At 40.3% G+C, this 18,270-nt stretch overlaps 1 protein-coding gene across 1 annotated transcript; it reads right to left on the bottom strand.

Annotated features, from left to right (window-relative positions):
• Positions 1-4,828: 4,828 nt before the first annotated feature.
• LOC148023354 (uncharacterized) lies at positions 4,829-5,524 on the bottom strand. Its single transcript, XM_087695367.1, has one exon. It carries the CDS (start codon positions 5,522-5,524, stop codon positions 4,829-4,831), a length of 696 nt encoding a protein of 231 aa, XP_087551493.1.
• Between the last annotated feature and the right edge of the window lie 12,746 nt (positions 5,525-18,270).

Raw genomic sequence — 18,270 nt, 5'->3', positions numbered from 1 at the left:
GATCTCGTCTTAGAGCTTGATTTCAGCAGAGCTTCCATAGCACTTGCAAAACTCAAGGGTTGGAAAGCTTGAACTTACACAGATCCTTGCACGGTATACAACCGATGAGAACTTGCACAACTTGGAAGTTGTGTAACTGGCATGTTCACTGGGAAGGGCGGTAGTGTACAACCAAAATATATAAATGCTTTCACCCAATTCACAATCGCCCACTTTACCTGAACTTAAAGACATAATTAAGAAGAAAAACATGAAGCTAGATTGCTCTTGTTGCCACACAGACACCCTGTTGGCCCCTAAGTCAGATGCCCCTTGTGGTATTTCTTTATTTTTAAAAAGAGAGAAAGTACATTGGGTTGTCTTTCACCTATTCTGGGTGAAATTTGGCAGCATAACAGTACAATTACTGACCCAAATCAAGTTGACCAGGAGGGAAAACTCTGCCCAAGTCTAAAACTTCTGGTTGGAGTGCAGAATTGACCATTTTAGCCTGCTGTAGTTACTGGTTCAGACCTATTTTGAAACCTGTTTTCAACTCATATTGATCCCTGTACTGTTCTGCATCATCTGAGCCAAGTGCCGCTTGATTCTGACATCAATTGGGCTCTGAAATAACCTCTGAACAGTCCAGAATCAGTACTGATTTAGTGATGTTTTAGACACTTGCTTGGTAAGGTTACCACCCTCACATGTTTCTGCTGGGGGCAGCAAACAACTACTCCTATTCCTGGAGAAAGGAGACTCTTTTCTCATGCAAAAACAACATATTGCGACACAACTGTACATGAATCAACAGAAAGGCCCTCAACTGAGGCATATCCATAACCGTCGAGGGAGAGAAGGTAGGCCAGCTCAACCCTCTGTGCATCATAGACAATGTAGGCTAGCTCTCAATAGCTCTCCATCTTCCCTTTCACAAATGAGCCGCCAATACTCAAAAAACTGCATGCCATCCCCTCTTTAAAGAGTAAGTGCACAAATTTGTGCCAAATGGCAACACTGGAAGGTATTTCCTGTTCTAGCCTTCCAGTCTAAAATTCTCCATCCTTGGTGCAAAATTTGACCTCGGCACAGACCAAAGGTTTAATCCTCGTGCAAAAACAAAGATAATGACGCGAACAAATTTTGGGGTCCAAAAATAGTAACTCCTTAAATTTTAGGAGTTGCTTCCATTGCATCCCTACTAGTCTTCTGACCATCTTTGCAGACTATGGCTACATCCAAATTTGCAATGTAGCTCAACTGAAAGTGAATTTCCACTAATGACCCCACATGGACTAATCTCTTGAAGATTTGTCCATCTTCACTTTGAACTAGTCTCTTCTAGGCTAGTTCTTCAACACACTTGTCCATTTACACTTTCACAAGTCTCTTCCAGGCTTGTCAATCTATAGTGCCATCAGTCTCTTCCAGACTTATATTGGACCTTAACTGTCCAGTCTTGACTCACTAGACATTCCTGTCCGATTCACATACTGGCCATGAAACTCAGGCATTTAGATTTCAAGAGGGATACTTCCAAAAAGGAAAACCAAATAAAATATGCAATAAAGAAATCAACAAAAAGGTAATAGTTGTCACAGTCTTGTGACATACCTTCCTCTCGAAATCACAAACGTCCTCGTTTGCATGAATGTCATGCATGCCTCCAGCTAACCTAGTGAACTTACACTTGGCAGCACATGTACAACACATACATGCTATCAGACGACATTGTGAACTGAACACACTATTAACACATGTATGTTCTAACTGTGAAACATGGCAGACTATCATCATGTGACTCTACATCACTATTTCTAGATATAGTGGCTGGTACACCACAATGATATCCCCATAGTGGCAGATTCTAATTTGATGACTCCACATCACCCTGACTACAGATCTAGTGGCTGGTACATCAAAATGATATCCCCATTGAGTCAATTCACAGAATACATGCCCGATCAAGTAACCATTGTTACAACATGTATTCAATTCAATAGAAGTAAAAACTGTATTCTTGCAAGCAATACTTACTTCTTTAGCACTGAGAAAACCGTATGGACACAATAAGTGTTAACGTGCACAAAATTTGTTTCTATACATAATTTCTTTCTTGAGCAATTGTCACTTTGACCATCTATTTTAGCTTAGAGATACAAGGGGTCAAGGTAGGTTGCAAGCGAAATGCTTCAAGGTAAAATTCCAACACATTAGGTGACTCTGCAAGTTCACCTTCGTCCATCCACTCAGCATCTATAGCTGGATAGTTCTTGAACTTAACTAAATACCTTCTAACAACCTTGCCTTTCACTTTCCTTTCCTTGTGTGCTAGTAGTTGTTCTGGAACAAGAATTTCATCAAGTTCCTCAACTTTGGGCTATTCCTCAGCTGGCATATCTTCTGGCACATCACCCACACAGGGTCTAAGAAGACTTACATGGAAAGCATTATGAATCTTCCAATTATCAAGTAATTTCAGCCTATAGCTGACATCACTAATCTTCTATGTTACTTGAAAAGGCCCATAGTATCGCATACTAAGCTTAGTGAAAAGACTTTCCTTGCCTTTCTGCTTCTTTAAGCTTGCCTTTTCAAACCGCAACAGTACCCAATCACCAAGTGAAAACAACAATTCACGACGGTGATGATCAACAGCTTTCTTTTGCTTTGCCTGAGTCCTTTCAAGGGCATGCTTAACTTTTTGATACATTTCACCCATACTCTGCACATATTGATCTGCCTGAAATATCTTATCCTTTGTATGCAAAATGGGAGGAACCTTTTTACCACCTTCAACAATTTCAAAAGGGGCTTTGCCTGTTGACGAATGCACTGTATTATTGTATGCGTACTCGACCAAAGGCAAATATTGCTCCCACTTTGACTTGTGCTCTAACACATAGCACTTAAGCAGATCCAAGATAGTAGAATTTGCCTCTTCTGACTGTTCATCAATCTGTGGATGAAATGATGATAAGAACTTAAGCATTGTGCCCATGTTCTCAAATATGACTCTCCAGAATAGACTTCTCATCCATGGATCACCGTCACTGACAATAGACTGTGGCATACTATGATACTTGAAGACATTGCACATAAACAAACGTGCCATCTGATCTAGTTTTATCTTCTTCCTGACAAGAATGAAACGAGCCTGTTTGCTAAACCTGCAAATAATTGTCCATATCCCATCATTTCCTATATGTGTCCTTGGAAGATCAAAGATAAAATCCATAGCTATGCTTTCCCATGGTTTATCCGGAATAGGCAATGGCTGTAAAAGCCATGGTGCTTTTTGCCTGTCAAACTTGACCTTTTGGCAAATCAAGCACTGCCGCACAAAAGCATCCATGTCTCTTCTCAAAGTGGGCCAATAAAAGAATGTCTCTACTGCTTTGACTGTTGCATCAATACCACGATGCCCTGCATACGGTGGAGAGTGACTCTCTGTCATAACTTTCCGTCTCAATGGCATAGTTACACATAGTCTACCATGCATCAACATGAAACCATCCTTGAGAAGATAATGCTCATGATGTTATCCATTGACAAACTAATCAAAGATCCTTGCAAAATCTTCATCATCAGCATACTATTCCTTCATATCATCAAGCTCATGATGATAAGGAATTGGCACAGCTGAAATTTGTGGCTTCCTTGACAAAGCATCAGCCACAACATTCTTTTTGCCTTCTACATGCACAATCTGAAAATGGAGCATTGACAAAAATTTTGCCCAACGCATATGCTTTTCTGACAGCTTAGTCTGAGTTAAGAAATAACGCAATGTTTGATGATCTGTCTGGACAACAAAATCTGCCCCAAGTAGGTAGTGTTTCCAACAAGAAAGTGCATGAATCACAGGCAACAATTCTTTCTCATAGACCTACATAGTCTTCTCTGGACCTCGCAAGATTCTGCTTTCATATGCCACTACACAACCATCTTGCATTAACACTGCACCAATGCTATTGCCACAGGCATCACAATGGACAATAAATGACTTCCTAAGATCTGGCAGAATGATCATTAGACTAGAAGTCATCTTTTCTTTAAGAAGATTAAAAGCTGAAATCTCTTTCTCTGTCCACTGGAAAGAGACTCCTTTCTTCTGTAAAGCATGTAAAGGTGAAGCAATCTCTGCGAAATTGCGAATGAACCTCCTGTAGTAAGAACAAAAACCCAAGAAGCTTCTAACATCATGGACAGTCTTCAAATCTGGCCATGTTCTAATTGCTTCAACCTTAGCAGGATCCATTCGGACACCATCCTTTGACAATTTGTGCCCTAGGAATTGGATTTCTTCCAAGAAGAACTCACTCTTCTTGCCATTGATAAGAAACCTATTACTACAAAGCTCATCAAAGACTGCTTTCAAGTGTTCTCTATGCTCCTATTCATTCTTTGAAAAGACAATCATGTCATCAAAGAATGTACCAACAAACTGCTTGTATGGATGAAAAATCCTATCCATCATTCGATTAAACGTAGTAGGAGCATTAGTAAGTCCAAATGGCATTACCAAGAACTCATAGAGACCAAACGTGTTCCTAAATGCAGTCTTATGCACATCCTCTTGCTTAATCCTGATCTGATGGTATCCACTCTTCAAATCTATCCTGTTGAAAATTGACGCTCCTTCCAAACGGTCAAGGATGTCATCAATTCTTGGAATGGGGAACCCGTTCTTGATGGTACTCTTGTTCAGCGCTCGATAATCTATGTACATGCACCAAGAGCCATCCTTCTTCTGCACTAAGAGCATTGGTGAGCAAAAGGGAGATGAACTTGGCTGAATCAGCCCTTTTTCTAAGAGCTCATTCACCTGGCTCAATATCTCTTTCTATTGGGCTACACTAACCCTATATGGAGGTCTATTTGGTGGGCTGCTGCCTGGCACCAAATCTATTGGATGATCCTCAGACCTCTTTGGTGGCAACTGTGATGGTAATGAGTCAGAAAAACAATCATTGAATTGAGACAAGAAAGCAAACTTGTCTCTATTTAACATAGAGAAATTTGACTCATCATTATCCTTGACATCACGTGCAAAAATCAAGTACGCAGAAAGATGATTCTTTATTACAGATGTAATGGTAGAAGGCGATACAACAGGTACAGACTCTCCTTTAAGCTTCACATCAAGCACATGAGTCTTTCCCCTATGTTCCAAAGTCAGTGTCTTGTTAAAGGCATCCAACACACCATGCTTTTTGAACATCCATGGCATTCCCAACAAGACATCACAGCCTTCAAGTGGCATGATATAAAATTCTTCTGCATCAACATAAGACTGTATATGAAGACACAGCTTTCCAAGAATGTGTGTCACAGACTCTGAGTGACCAGGACATGCCAACCCTGCCTCTGCTGTGTAGCCCATCTCATATGCTCTGATGCCCAAAGTAGAAGCCAACTCTGGTGAGATAAAGTTTGCCTTAGCTCCAGGATCAAAATAAATAAGTACATGTTGATCCCTAACTTTACCCCAAGCTTTGCAAAGCTCATTAGCATCTGAATGTGGCTTGTCTCCCAGCATATCTGGCACTAAACCTGCTCAAGGATTGGGCTTCTTTCCTTTCTTGTCCTCTTTATCATCATCAGCTGGGCTCTTATTCTTGTCCGAACAATTAGAAGCAATATGACAAGTCTGCTCACAGATGAAGCACTTCCTCTCAGCCATTAAAGCCTTTCTCTCTTCAAGAGACTTGCACACAAAAGGTTTCTTCTGGTCCTTTGACTGCTGTCCAAAGAACTTGGCTGGCTTCTTCTTGAACTGCCAAGGTTTACCTGTGCTTTGAGAAATCTGAGAAACCTATTTACCAAATGGCTTCTTTGCTGAAAATTTCTCAGATTTTTCATATTTAATACTGCCGCCAAAACCACTTGACTGTCCCAACAATAGTGCATTTCTTGTGGTGGCATTCTCAATTAACTGAGTCAAAGTGGTGACCTTTGTCTTTGTACAATAATTCCGGAGTTCCTTGGGTAGCCCACATCAATATTTCTCTATCTGCTTGGTCAATGGCACAACCCTATAAGAAGTAACTAGAAGTAAAGCCTCCCAAAACTTCTTGTTATAGTCTTCCAGATCCTTGCATTTAGATGCATCCAAATTGTGCCAAGCTGACATAACATCAATCTCAAATTCATTGGTCAACCAAGCAGAGGCAAATACTTGCTTAAAATAAGTCCAAGTGGCAGGAGCCTATCCTTGCATCAACAGTGTACTCCACCACTGACTAGCATTGTCTTTAAGAAAGGTGGCAACTTTCCAGACCTTAGAAGGCTCTGTAAAGTTCCCTCTTGAAAATGCGGCATTAAACAGCTGTAAGAAAGAGAGAGCCTTAGTCCTATCTTTAAATCCTCGAAAGATGTCAAACTGTACGGCTACACCACCTTCCTTGTATGGCTTTGGCTTCTCATGAGCCATCAAAAACTCTGTAGGATATGCCTGTAACATAGGAACACTAACAGGTGGCATAGGAGTTGCCGGACCACTGACTATAGGGCTTGTAGACACAATACTTGCTTGCTGATTTTGATAACCATCCATACCAAAAGTGCCCTGTGGCGTGCCAAAACTGCCTTGAACACTCTGAAATCCAGGCTGCATGCCTATATTGCCATACATGGGGTTTGGCATAAAACCGTGTGTACCCCCAAACATTGTTCCTGGTACATAAATTTGGTTTCTAGGCACATAACCAGCCATACTCTGAAATATAGATCCACCTCTGAAGTACCCAGGATGTACAGAGGTCAGTGGGAAAACCTGTGGTAATGCCTGAAAACTGTTTCCCTATCCATTTAAACCAACATTTGGCTGTTGTAAAGTGGCGAGCTGAACTGGCAATGCCTGTGTAACTAGCGCTTTCGCCACCTGTTCCTAAACAGTCGGAACCAATCTTGGAGTCTCCATTGACTCTGCAAGCTGCCTTGGTGTTTCCACTGAATCTACAGCATGCTTACCCTTATCCTGGACCTCTACTGGATCCGAAATCTTTGCAGATTTCCCAACTTGTTGTAAAGGAAGGGAAGGCTTCAAAAATGCCAAAAACCTTGGATTCTGCATCAGTTGAGTAAACATACTCACAATAGCAACTAACTGAGTCTTGAAAATGTTTTCATCCATAGAAGAAGCTGTAAGAACTTTTGGGTCAACCATAACAGGAGGAGTAACAAACTGTGGAGGTCTAGAAGACTCTCCCACCTCATGAACAACAGGGATCTCCTGTGATGAAGACGCTTCCTCTCTGGTGTCTTCCTTTCTATTAGCCATAATGCACAATTCTGTGTCTTACACTCAAACAAACCCTGGCTCACTCTTTAGGGACAAAGTGATTCAATCCCAGCAATGGAACCATGTAACCGGCCTGTTCATTGGGAAGGGCGGTAGTGCACAACCAAAATATATAAATGCTTTCACCCAATTCACAATCGCGCACTTTACCTGAACTTAAAGACGCAGAATCAAGAAGAAAAATAGGAAGCTAGAATGCTCTTGTTGCCACATAGACACCCTGTTGGCCCCTAAGTCAGGCGCCCCTTGTGGTATTTCTTTATTTTTAAAAAGAGAAAGTACATTGGGCTGTCTTTCACCTATTCTGGGTGAAATTTGGCAGCATAACAGTACAATTACTGACCCAAATCAAGTTGACCAGGAGGGGAAACTCTGCCCAAGTCTGAAACTTCTGGTTGGAGTGCAAAATTGACCATTTCAGCCTACTGTAGTTACTGGTTCAAACCTGTTTTGAAACTTGTTTTCAGCTCATATTGATCCCTATACTGTTTTGCATCATCTGGGTCAAGTGCCCCATTATTCTAACATCAATTGGGCTCTGAAATAACCTCTGAATAGTCCAGAATCAGTATTGATTTAGTGTTGTATTAGACACTTGCTTGGTGAGGTTACCACCCTTACCTGTTCCTGTTGGGGGCAGCAAACAACTGCTCCTGTTCCTGGAGAAAGGAGGCTCTTGCATCATATAAAAACAGCATATTCCCACACAACTATACATGAATCAGCAGAAAAGCCCTCAACTGAGGCATATCCATAAGTGTCAAGGGAGAGAAAGAGAAAGTAGGCAGCAAGCTCAACCCTCTGTGCATCATAGACAAGGTAGGCCAGCTCTCAATATCTCTCCATCTGTAGCTATCCATCTTCCCTTTCACAAATGAGCCCCCAATACCCAAAAAATTGCATGCCAGCTCCTCTTTAAAGAGGTAAGTGCACAAATTTGTGCCAAATGGCAGCACTGGTAGGTATTTCCCGTTCTAGCCTTCCGATCTAAAATTCTCCATCCTCGGTTCAAAATTTGACCTTGGCACAGACCAAAAGATTAATCCTCGTGCAAAAACGAAGATAATGATGTGAACAGATTCTGGGGTCCAAAAATAGTAACTCCCTAAATTTTAGGAGTTTCTTCCATTGCATCCCCACTAGTCTTCTGACCATCTTTGCCGACTATGGCTACATCCAAATTTGCAATGTAGCTCAACTAAAAGTGAATTTCCACTAATGACCCCACATGGACTAATCTCTTGAAGATTTGTCCATCTTCACCTTGAACTAGTCTCTTTCAGGCTAGGTACACTTTCACAAGTCTCTTCCAGGCTTGTCAATCTACAGTGCCATCAATCTCTTCCAAACTTATACTAGACCTTAACTGTCCAGTCTTGACTCACTAGATATTCCTATCCAATTCACATACTGGCCATGCAATTCAGGCATTTAGATTTCAAGAGGGATCCTTCCAAAAAGAAAAACCAAATAAAATATGTAATAAAGAAATCAACAAAAAGGTAATAGTTATCACAGTCTTGTGACAAGTTGGCTCCTTTGATCTTCTTGATTTCTCTTCTTCTCTCTTACACAATATGTGTAGGGCTCTCTTCTTGGTGCTTCATTGCAGGAGAGCTTCCATAGCACCTTGTGAGACTCAAACCACCTTCTCTCCTCCTCTTGCATGCATGCAAAGTGATGCTTCCTTCACCTCCTCTACACCCAAGGAGAGCCTCCCTTTTATAGGCTAGAAGAGCTTCTCTTCTTGGAGAGAGACTTGAGTACCAAGATTGAAAAGGTTGATCTTCAAGCAAGATTTGGCTATTCCAAGACCTAATTTGTAGCACCAATTTTGGAATATCTCTCTATGCGTTGCTTAGATGGAAAAACGTCAAACACAAAAGTTGTAGATCTCGCTGTTTCTTGAGCCATGGATAAGGAGAGTTCATTAGATTGCCTTGGGCCTCAACTTAATGTTGACTACCACACAAAAGCTTGTGCCATCTTAGACCTTAGAAAGAGAAAATCACTTCTCTCCTTCTAGAGGATCATGTCTCTTGTCTTTCTTAGTGAGAGAATTACCTCTCTCATTTTTCTTAATGAAAGAATTAATTCTCTCCTTAATTTATTAAGAGAGAAAATACCTTAAACCTTGACTTGTAAGGGAGAGGATGACCCCAAATGAATGCAATACTCATTAACACAAGTAAACGTTTCCAAGCATCCCCAGATGCACACATAAATACATTTACACAATGCTAATGCACTTCCTCTTCTTAGAACTTAATGCATCTTAATTTATGTGTAATTCCTTGGTTCATGTATACACTCTTACACTTGGCAAACACTTCCTTCCCCCTTCATAACTTGTACTGCATGTACCAGATATCCCTGTCACAATGCTCTGATCACCCCATTAAGTGATGCACTAGGAATATTGGTCTCTAAATGGTCTCATGGCCATGGTAGATAATCATGAACACTTAAAGAAAAGCGAGTCATTAATTTATTGACATAAATTTACTAAATAGAGAATGTGTAATAAGCAATCAATTTAGAAACATCCCTTTGGCTTCTAAATAGTTGACCTCAACTGTAGAGGGGATACATAGTCCTTAAGAGGATCTGGAAAGTCTTGTAGTTCTCTCTCAATCATAAACTCAGCATCTAATGGGGGATAATTCTTAAACTTAACGAGATACTTCTGTAATACCTTACCTGACCTTAGAGTACTATCTTGATGGTGTAAAATTCTTTCAAGCACAAGGAACTCTTCTGTTTCTTCTATATCAAGTAAATCTTCCTTGATTGGTTCCATTGGAGGTTCTCCAATATACGGACGCAACAAAATTATATGGAAAGAATTATGAATGTTCAAATGACTTGGTGGATCAAAACAAAAAGTCACATTGTTTATCTTATTTGTGATCTTGAAAGGGACATAATAGCAATTAGAAAGCTTCACCACTTTACCCTTTTGACCTTTCTGCTTCTTCAAGCGAGCCTTCTCAAACTTAAGAAGAGCATACTATCCTAACTTGAGATCTAACTTATGAGGATGCTTATCAGCTTCACATTTATGCTTCTATTGTGTCCTTTGGATAGCAACTTTTACTTGAGTGAAAGTTGTATCAATGTCTCTAACAAACTCATCTGTTGTAAAGATCTTATCCTTCGCAAGAAGAATGGGTGTTAAATGAGGCTTACTATAGATGATCTCAAAGGGTGCCTTACCAATACTAGAGTGCACCGTGTTATTGTATGCAAACTCTACTAAAGGAAAATAAATTTCCCATTCTCTTTGATTATCAGAGACATAGGATTTTGAAAGGTCATGAATAGTAGAATTAGGACTTTCACTCTGCCCATCCATTTGAGGATTATAAGAGAACAAAAACGTTACTCGAGTCCCGAGATTCTTCAAGAGAGCTGGCCAAAAGAGGCTGGTGATGGGGGGATGGCAATCACTTATAATTGTAACGTGCCTGCCTATTTGCTGTCCATGCATGCTTTAGCAGTTCATCGAGAAATGAATCTAAGTGTTGCTGTGCCCGGGTACTCCCATGGAATGTTTTGGCTTTGTTGCCTAGGGTTTCTTGAGTCCACCTTGCAACGGAATGTTCACAGTCAAACCCACTAGGATCAACTTGAAAATTGGGTTTCTAGGGTTCAAGGTCTCTTGACAACATTCTAGCATCAGTCCTAGACATTGTACTTTACACAGAGACACCGAAGCCAAAGCATATCCATGCTGCACTTGATTCAAAGAGAATTGGAAACAATAGGGATGTGCCACTCAACCTCTTTGCTAGTAGAGCATAGTCCCATTTCAATCCCCTAAAATGGCATGAATCGTATTTTAACCTATCAATACCTAAAGGTTGAATGATGGTAAAACCTTGTGAGGAGCCTCCTAGTTCTCTAGGACCACCCTACCATAGGATAGACCCATTGGGGGGTTCTGCCCACTCGCTTCCCTTGATAGCTTTAGTTTTCTAATTAGGTCCTATCACATTTATGTGTGACATTCAAAATCAACTTTCTTAATTAGGCCTTTTAGGGAACGGGGTTCGTTTGCGTAATTTAGAGCAGTGACATGAAAACAAAGCAAGGAGTTCTTTTTTCAAACAAGTTTCTTAACTTATCTCAAGTTAATATTTGTCTCCTACTTATACAGGAGTAATTATATATCCCTTTTGCGCCTTGCAGAAGTACCCCGTACAAATCACATGGCACCATAATTTCCATCCATTATCTAGAATAGGATCTTCCAACGCTACAGACGTTGGGCTCACGACAGCCTTCAACTCTATCCCCCCACCCTCCATTATCTAGCAAGGGATGTTTAGAGCTCCACTTGACACCCCAAGCGGCCTAGGAGTGAAACACAATTTCTATGGTTGGCCTTTTTACCCACTCGACCTTCAGCCATGAATTGAACAGTTCCCTTCTCAAGTTATTCTGCGATGCAATCTTGAATATGATCCACCCGTGCAAAATATCATTTTCTTAATTAATTCATTTAGGAATCAAGCACAAACAAAGAATTTATCCCTAATATCATCTTTCAAAAGACATTCCTTTATCCCCATGGCAACGTGTCATCAGAGACCTCTGCCATACATTTACCAATAATCACAAGCACTTGGAATAATCACCCAAACCACAATTCAACAATTTGTTGAATGTAAAAGCATTTAGGGTGTTATTCAATCAACCAAAGAAAACAATGGTATTCTTTCCCAAACATTGCAAGAATAGTCGTGATAACCTTTTCAACGCATATTTGCTCTCCCTCTTGGGATCAAGAGCGATACCATGCAAAATTTTAACTTGACTTTATCTTTCTTTCAATGAGTGTGAGACAAATTTGTAACTCCTATATGATGCAATACCATATTTCAATGTAAAATAATTCTTGAATTTATTGTGCAAGTTGTACTCAATTCATGGCTTGGCAGCACAAGGTAAACTTTTTAACTGTTATTTAATTGCAAAACCTTCATAGGAATGGGTGCAAGACTTTTAGGCAAGATCATTTCATGTACCATTGATTTATGTTTCATATAATCTTTCCCCATGCATGTATCATCAATGAACCTTAAACAATATTGTCCTAGGTAAAGACTAATTCGAAGACTTATCAATGCTTGATACTTTAGAGCCTTATATGCTACTTATGCTATGCATGGATTCTAACACATAAAAACATGAAGCAATCTACTTCTCTTGATATATGAACTTTGCAAACTCCATCTTTGAATACTTGAGATGAAATTTATCCTTTTTAGTGTCCTATTCTCGTGCATGGCATAGTACAGCCCTAGAGTATCTCATGTGAAAATCAAGCAAGCATCCATCAATTTGGAAATACATTACTTATGATTGGTACTGCAATTGGATTGGTAGTGATGCCCTCGCCTGAGGCTTCATTGCTTGTTGAGGGATTACCATCTGCGCGTGACAATTTCTGCTTGGGGGCCATGATATTCTGCTCTTTTAGATGCGATTCACACAAGACTTCAACAGTCACTTGCTCGAGAAGAGGGGAGATTGGGGAAGATTGGCTCATAGGTTAGGGGATGAACTTGGGGAAAGGGAAAAGGAAAAGGAGAATATCCGTGTGGCCACCCTCTAGGGAGAGGAAGAGAAGGAGAACCTTCTCGAGGGCTCTCTCTCTCTCTCTCAGCGACAGCAGGGGAGGAAGAGGTGGTATCTCTACTTAGGGGGGGATTTTATAAGGGAAGGGTTAGGGTATTATTGGGGGGGTTTGTGGGGAGGAGGTGGAGTGGTGCCACCACTCGTCCCTTTTTACATGGCGGCAGTGCTATTGACAAGTCGAGAAGGGGCAGGAGGGGCGGTAGGCCTGTGGCCTCTCCCTCATCAATGTCTCCTTCCTCTTTGTCATCATCGTTACCTTCCTTTCCTCCATCATCGACATCATCATCATCCTCCTTCCCCTTGCCACCTATTCGGTAATGACAGGGAGGTGGGTTTAAAAAAATTTAAACTAATTTCATTAAAATTGTAGGTGAGGGGAGTTTGTATGTGGGGATATTACAATAATGGACTTACGCATGCCATGATGCTTGAAAATATGAGCAATAAGTAGCTTAGCCATATCATCAGCTTTGATTGTCTTTCACATAGGTATAAAGTGTGCTTGCTTACTGAATCTATCAATGATAGTCCAGATTGCATCATTGTGTGCTTGTGTGCAAGGAAGCTCCATGATAAAGTCCATGGCTATACTTTCCCAAGGCTCATTGGGAATAGGTAATGGGTTAAGTAGACCAGATGATTTATGCCTATCATACTTTACTTTTTGGCATATCCTGCACTCACGTACATATCTTTCAATGTTTGAGTAGTGGGTAGGATACCCCTATATCCAGCATATGGAGATGCATGCGCTTCATCCATTACATTGTGTTGCAATGGTAATGCTACACAAATTGCTTGATGATGATACAAATAATCATCTTGAATTGAGTACGGTATAATCAACTGCCTTGAGTTAAGCTGATCCCATATGGTTGAAAAGTCAGAATAAATTGTATACATTTTGGGTAAATCCATGAACTCGTTATGGTAAATAGTTGGGATTGCATTCACAGGAGGTCACCATGATAGAGCATCTACTACCACATTCTTAGTTCCAGATGTGTGAAGGATTTGAAAGTGAAACATAGATAATAAATTTTCCCAACACATCTATTTCTCTGAGAGCTTCTTTTGAGTGAAGAAGTATCTCAGACTTTGGTTACCTGTTTTAATAACAAAATCTGCACCGAGTAAATAGTGTTTCCATACTTGAAGAGGATGTACCACTGCCATAAGCTCTTTCTCATATATTGGAGCATGTAGGTCATGATCCTTGAGGCATCGGCTCTCGAATGCTAGTGCATGATGCTCTTGCTTAAGCATAGCTCCAATGCAATCCCCAGAAGCATCACAGTGAACTTCAAAAGGTTTTTGAAGATCCAGAACTATGAGAATTGGTTCTTGAGTCACGAGAAACTTAATTCTTTCAAAGGCTTGTAGTTTCCTTGATCCCCAACAAAAAGGCATTCGCTTCTAAGGTCATGTAGAGGAGATGCAACATATGAAAAACCTCGTATGGACCTCATGTAATATGAACATAAGCCCAATAAACTTCGAACTTCATGTACAGAAGTAGGTGTAGGCCATTCAACAATAGCTCGAATCTTCTTAGGATCCATTCTCACTAGATTGTGAGAAATAATATGGCCCAAGTAATGAATTTCTGAAAGGAAAAATTCACTCTTCTTAGCATTTCCCTACAATCTATGCTTGTGAAGCTCTTGAAAAACAATAGATAGATGTTTTCTATGCTCTTCTTCAGACCGTGAAAATATTATAATGTCATCAAAGAAGACACATGTGAACTTTGAGTGACGTCTGAAAATTCTCTCCATCATTCAATTAAATGTGGCAAGTGCATTAGTCAAACCAAATGGCATGACTAAGAACTTGTATACTCCAAACGTTGTACAAAAATCTATCTTATGAACATCTTTAGGTTCTATCCATATCCGGTGATAGCTGCTCTTGAGATCAATGTGACTAAAGATACTAGCCCCTTACAACTTATCCAAGATATCATCTATTCCTAGGATTAGAAAATGATTCTTGATTGTGATCTTGTTCAAAGACCTATAGTCTATGCACATATGAAAAGACATGTCTTTCTTTTGAACAAGTAAGACTGGAGAGCAGTATGGAGAAGAGCTAGGTTGAACTAACCCTTTTTCCAATAGTTTTCTTACTTTTTTTAGGATCTCCTCTTGCTGACTTGCACTTACTCAGTAAGGTGGTTAGTTAGGTGGTGGACTAGCTAAGATAAGATCAATTGTGTGAACTTCCGAGTGCTTAGAAGGTAACTCTCCTGGGAGTGAATCTTGGTCATAGTAATCTGCAATTCTCAGATTCAACTTTCCCTAGATAGGAGAAGAATCGGTTGTAAGTCCTTCAAATGCTGACGAACCTGATCCAATTGGTGTTTCCAATCAAACCAATGAAATTTGTAGCCTTTCAGTAGTATTTGCTAACACAAAATTATCTGTGGACCCTAGATCAAAGAGTATCAAAACTCGTTGACTGTTGAGTGTCCCCCCAACCCTTTAAGAGTTGTCTCTTCTTCTCATTTGAAGGAGTTTTAGCTTGACCATCTGGAATAGAATTTGAGGATGGCAAAGGCGAATCTTTAATCACATATTCTTCCTTCCTTTTGTGAGGACAATCAGGCTTCTTATGCCCTAACTCACCACAAAGAAAGCACCTTCCTTCCTCTTTGCACTTTTGTATCTCTCAGAGGGTGAGAAATACTTGCACTTCTTCTTGTTACCCTCTGGCTTTGAATATTGGTCATGGGTAAACGTAGGTCTTCTTTGATTAGTCATGTCTCTTGGTTGATCATAGAGGTGGTCTTGTATAGCTCTATAAGAACTCATCTCCAACTTTCGAGATGTACGAGGTGTATGCAAACTTTCAGCTATGATGGTAGACTCCATCATGTGAGATAAGGTTTCATGTGGATACACCTTCATGGTTCTGTGTAAATGAGGGAGTAGGCCAGCTTCAAACTTCCTTTTCTTCTCTTCATCCGCTGATCTCCATGAAAGGAGTCCACATAACTACTGAACTTCTCATGCTCTTTCTTGCCTAACCAATCCCACTCCTTCTCGACATCATTCTCAAAATCAGGAGGCAAGAACTGAGCATAAAACTTCTTCTTGAACTTTTCCCAAGTCCGAGTTTCCTTTCCTCTGAAATGACAGTCAAACACCAATTGCTAGCAGTGTCTTTCAAGTGCATGCCTACATGCATGAGCTTGAACTTTTCTTAGAAATTACCATAAGAAAAAGCAACTTCAAATTACCTGACAAAGGCTAATGCCTTAGCACGATCTCTCTTACCAGATAAGACTCAAACTTTATGTCCTTATCCCCAGACTTGAAAGTCTTAGTCTTCTTAAGCTTGCTCCTCTTATGATCCCTGTTTTGCAGATTGCACACGACTTAGAACCAAGAGAGTGGGAACTAGAAAATGATGATGAGGAGTAGCAACTTGAGTAATCAAGGGAGTAGCTGGTTGTTGAGGGAGATGAATTTATCCTTATCCGCCTCACTTGAGGTGAGGTCTTTTTACTCTTCTTGACTCGAGAGTCCTTCTTCATTCTAGGAAGCTTCTCAGCAGTTGGATGCTTTGCACCTTCACCATCAATTGGTGTAGTGGTGTTTCCTCCAGTATCACCATCTTTTGGAGGATCCATTCCTTCATAAGTAGCTTCTTCCCTTGCTCTTAAGCTGTCAATAAATTGATGTACTTTGAGAATCTCCAACAAGCTATGATACTCTGTCAATTGAGCATGTAATTGCTCACTGTTAGGCACTTCATTGATTGCCATGCTTACCTTCTTTTTTCAAGGATCTCCTTTATTTTGAGAAAAGCAAAGAGATGTGCTCTAATAGCACTGTTATAAAATCCGGGATACATGCTCGACCTTCTTATATACTTAAAAGAAATATGGTGAATATTATGCTAACACAGAGAGAGAACAAATGAGAGAAAAGAAAGATGTAGAGAGAAAGAGAGAGAGATAGAGATATTGACAACATACTAAGGATTGGAAGATGGGCCGATCCCCCCCCTTGTGGAGTTATATTATTGACAAGAAGCAAGCTCTTTTGTTACACATAAACCAATTCTTAACTTGTAGATCTTGGGAACAAGATCACACTTCCTTGCATTGTATACAACCGACTAACACTTGCACAACTTGGAAGTTGGCACCTTTTGATCCTTCATGAGTCTCTCCTTTTCTCTTATACAATATGTGTAGGGATCTCATCTTAGAGCTTGATTTTAGCAGAGCTTCCATAGCACTTGCATAACTCAAGGGTTGGAAAGCTTGAACTTACATAGATCCTTGCACGATATACAACCGGTGAGAACTTGCACAACTTGGAAGTTGGCTCCTTTGATCTTCTTGATTTCTCTTCTTCTCTCTTACAAAATATGTGTAGGGCTATCTTCTTGGTGCTTCATTGCAGTAGAGCTTCCATAGCACTTTGTGAGACTCCGAACTGCCTTCTCTCCTCCTCTTGCATGCATGCAAAGTGATGCTTCCTTCACCTCCTCTACACCCAAGGAGAGCCTCCCTTTTATAGGTTGGAAGAGCTTCTCTTCTTGGAGAGAGACTTGAGTACCAAGATTGAAAAGATTGATCTTCAAGCAAGATTTGGCTGTTCCAAGACCTACTTTGTAGCACCAGTTTTGGAATATCTCTTTGTGCATTGCTCAGATGGAAAAACGTCAAACACAAAAGTTGTAGATCTCACAATATCTTGAGCCATAGATAAGGATATCTCATTAGATTGCCTTGGGCCTCAACCTTAAGATTGACTACCACACAAAAGCTTGTGTCATCTTAGACCCTAGAAAGAGAAAATCGCTTCTCTCCTCACTTCCAGAGGATCATGTCTCTCGTCTTTCTTAGTGAGAGAATTACCTCTCTCGTCTTTATTAGTGAAAGAATTACTTCTCTCCTTAATTCATTAAGAGAGAAAAGACCTTAATAATTGACTTGTAAGGGAGAGGATGACCCCAAATGAATGCAATGTTCATTAGACACAAATAAATGTTTCCAAGCGTCCCCGGATGCACACATAAATACATATACACAATGCTAATGCACTTCCTCTTCTTAGAACTCAATGCATCTTCATTTATGTGGAACTCCTTGGTTCTTGTGTACACTCTTACACTTGGCAGACACTTCCTTCCCCCTTCCTCACTTGTACTGCATGTACTAGATATCCCCATCACAGTGCTTTGATCACCCCTTTAAGTGATGCACTAGGAATACTGGTCTCTAAATGGTCTCATGACCATGCTAGATCATCATCAACACTAAAAGAAAAGTGAGTCATTAATTTATTGACATAAATTTACTAAATAGAGAATGCATAATAAGC

The sequence above is a fragment of the Lygodium microphyllum genome, chromosome 16 (genome assembly GCF_053477565.2).
Source record: "Lygodium microphyllum isolate KBCC chromosome 16, Lygodium_microphyllum_v1.1.10, whole genome shotgun sequence".
Lineage (NCBI taxonomy): Eukaryota > Viridiplantae > Streptophyta > Polypodiopsida > Schizaeales > Lygodiaceae > Lygodium > Lygodium microphyllum.
This window is presented reverse-complemented; position numbering and strand designations above follow the sequence as displayed.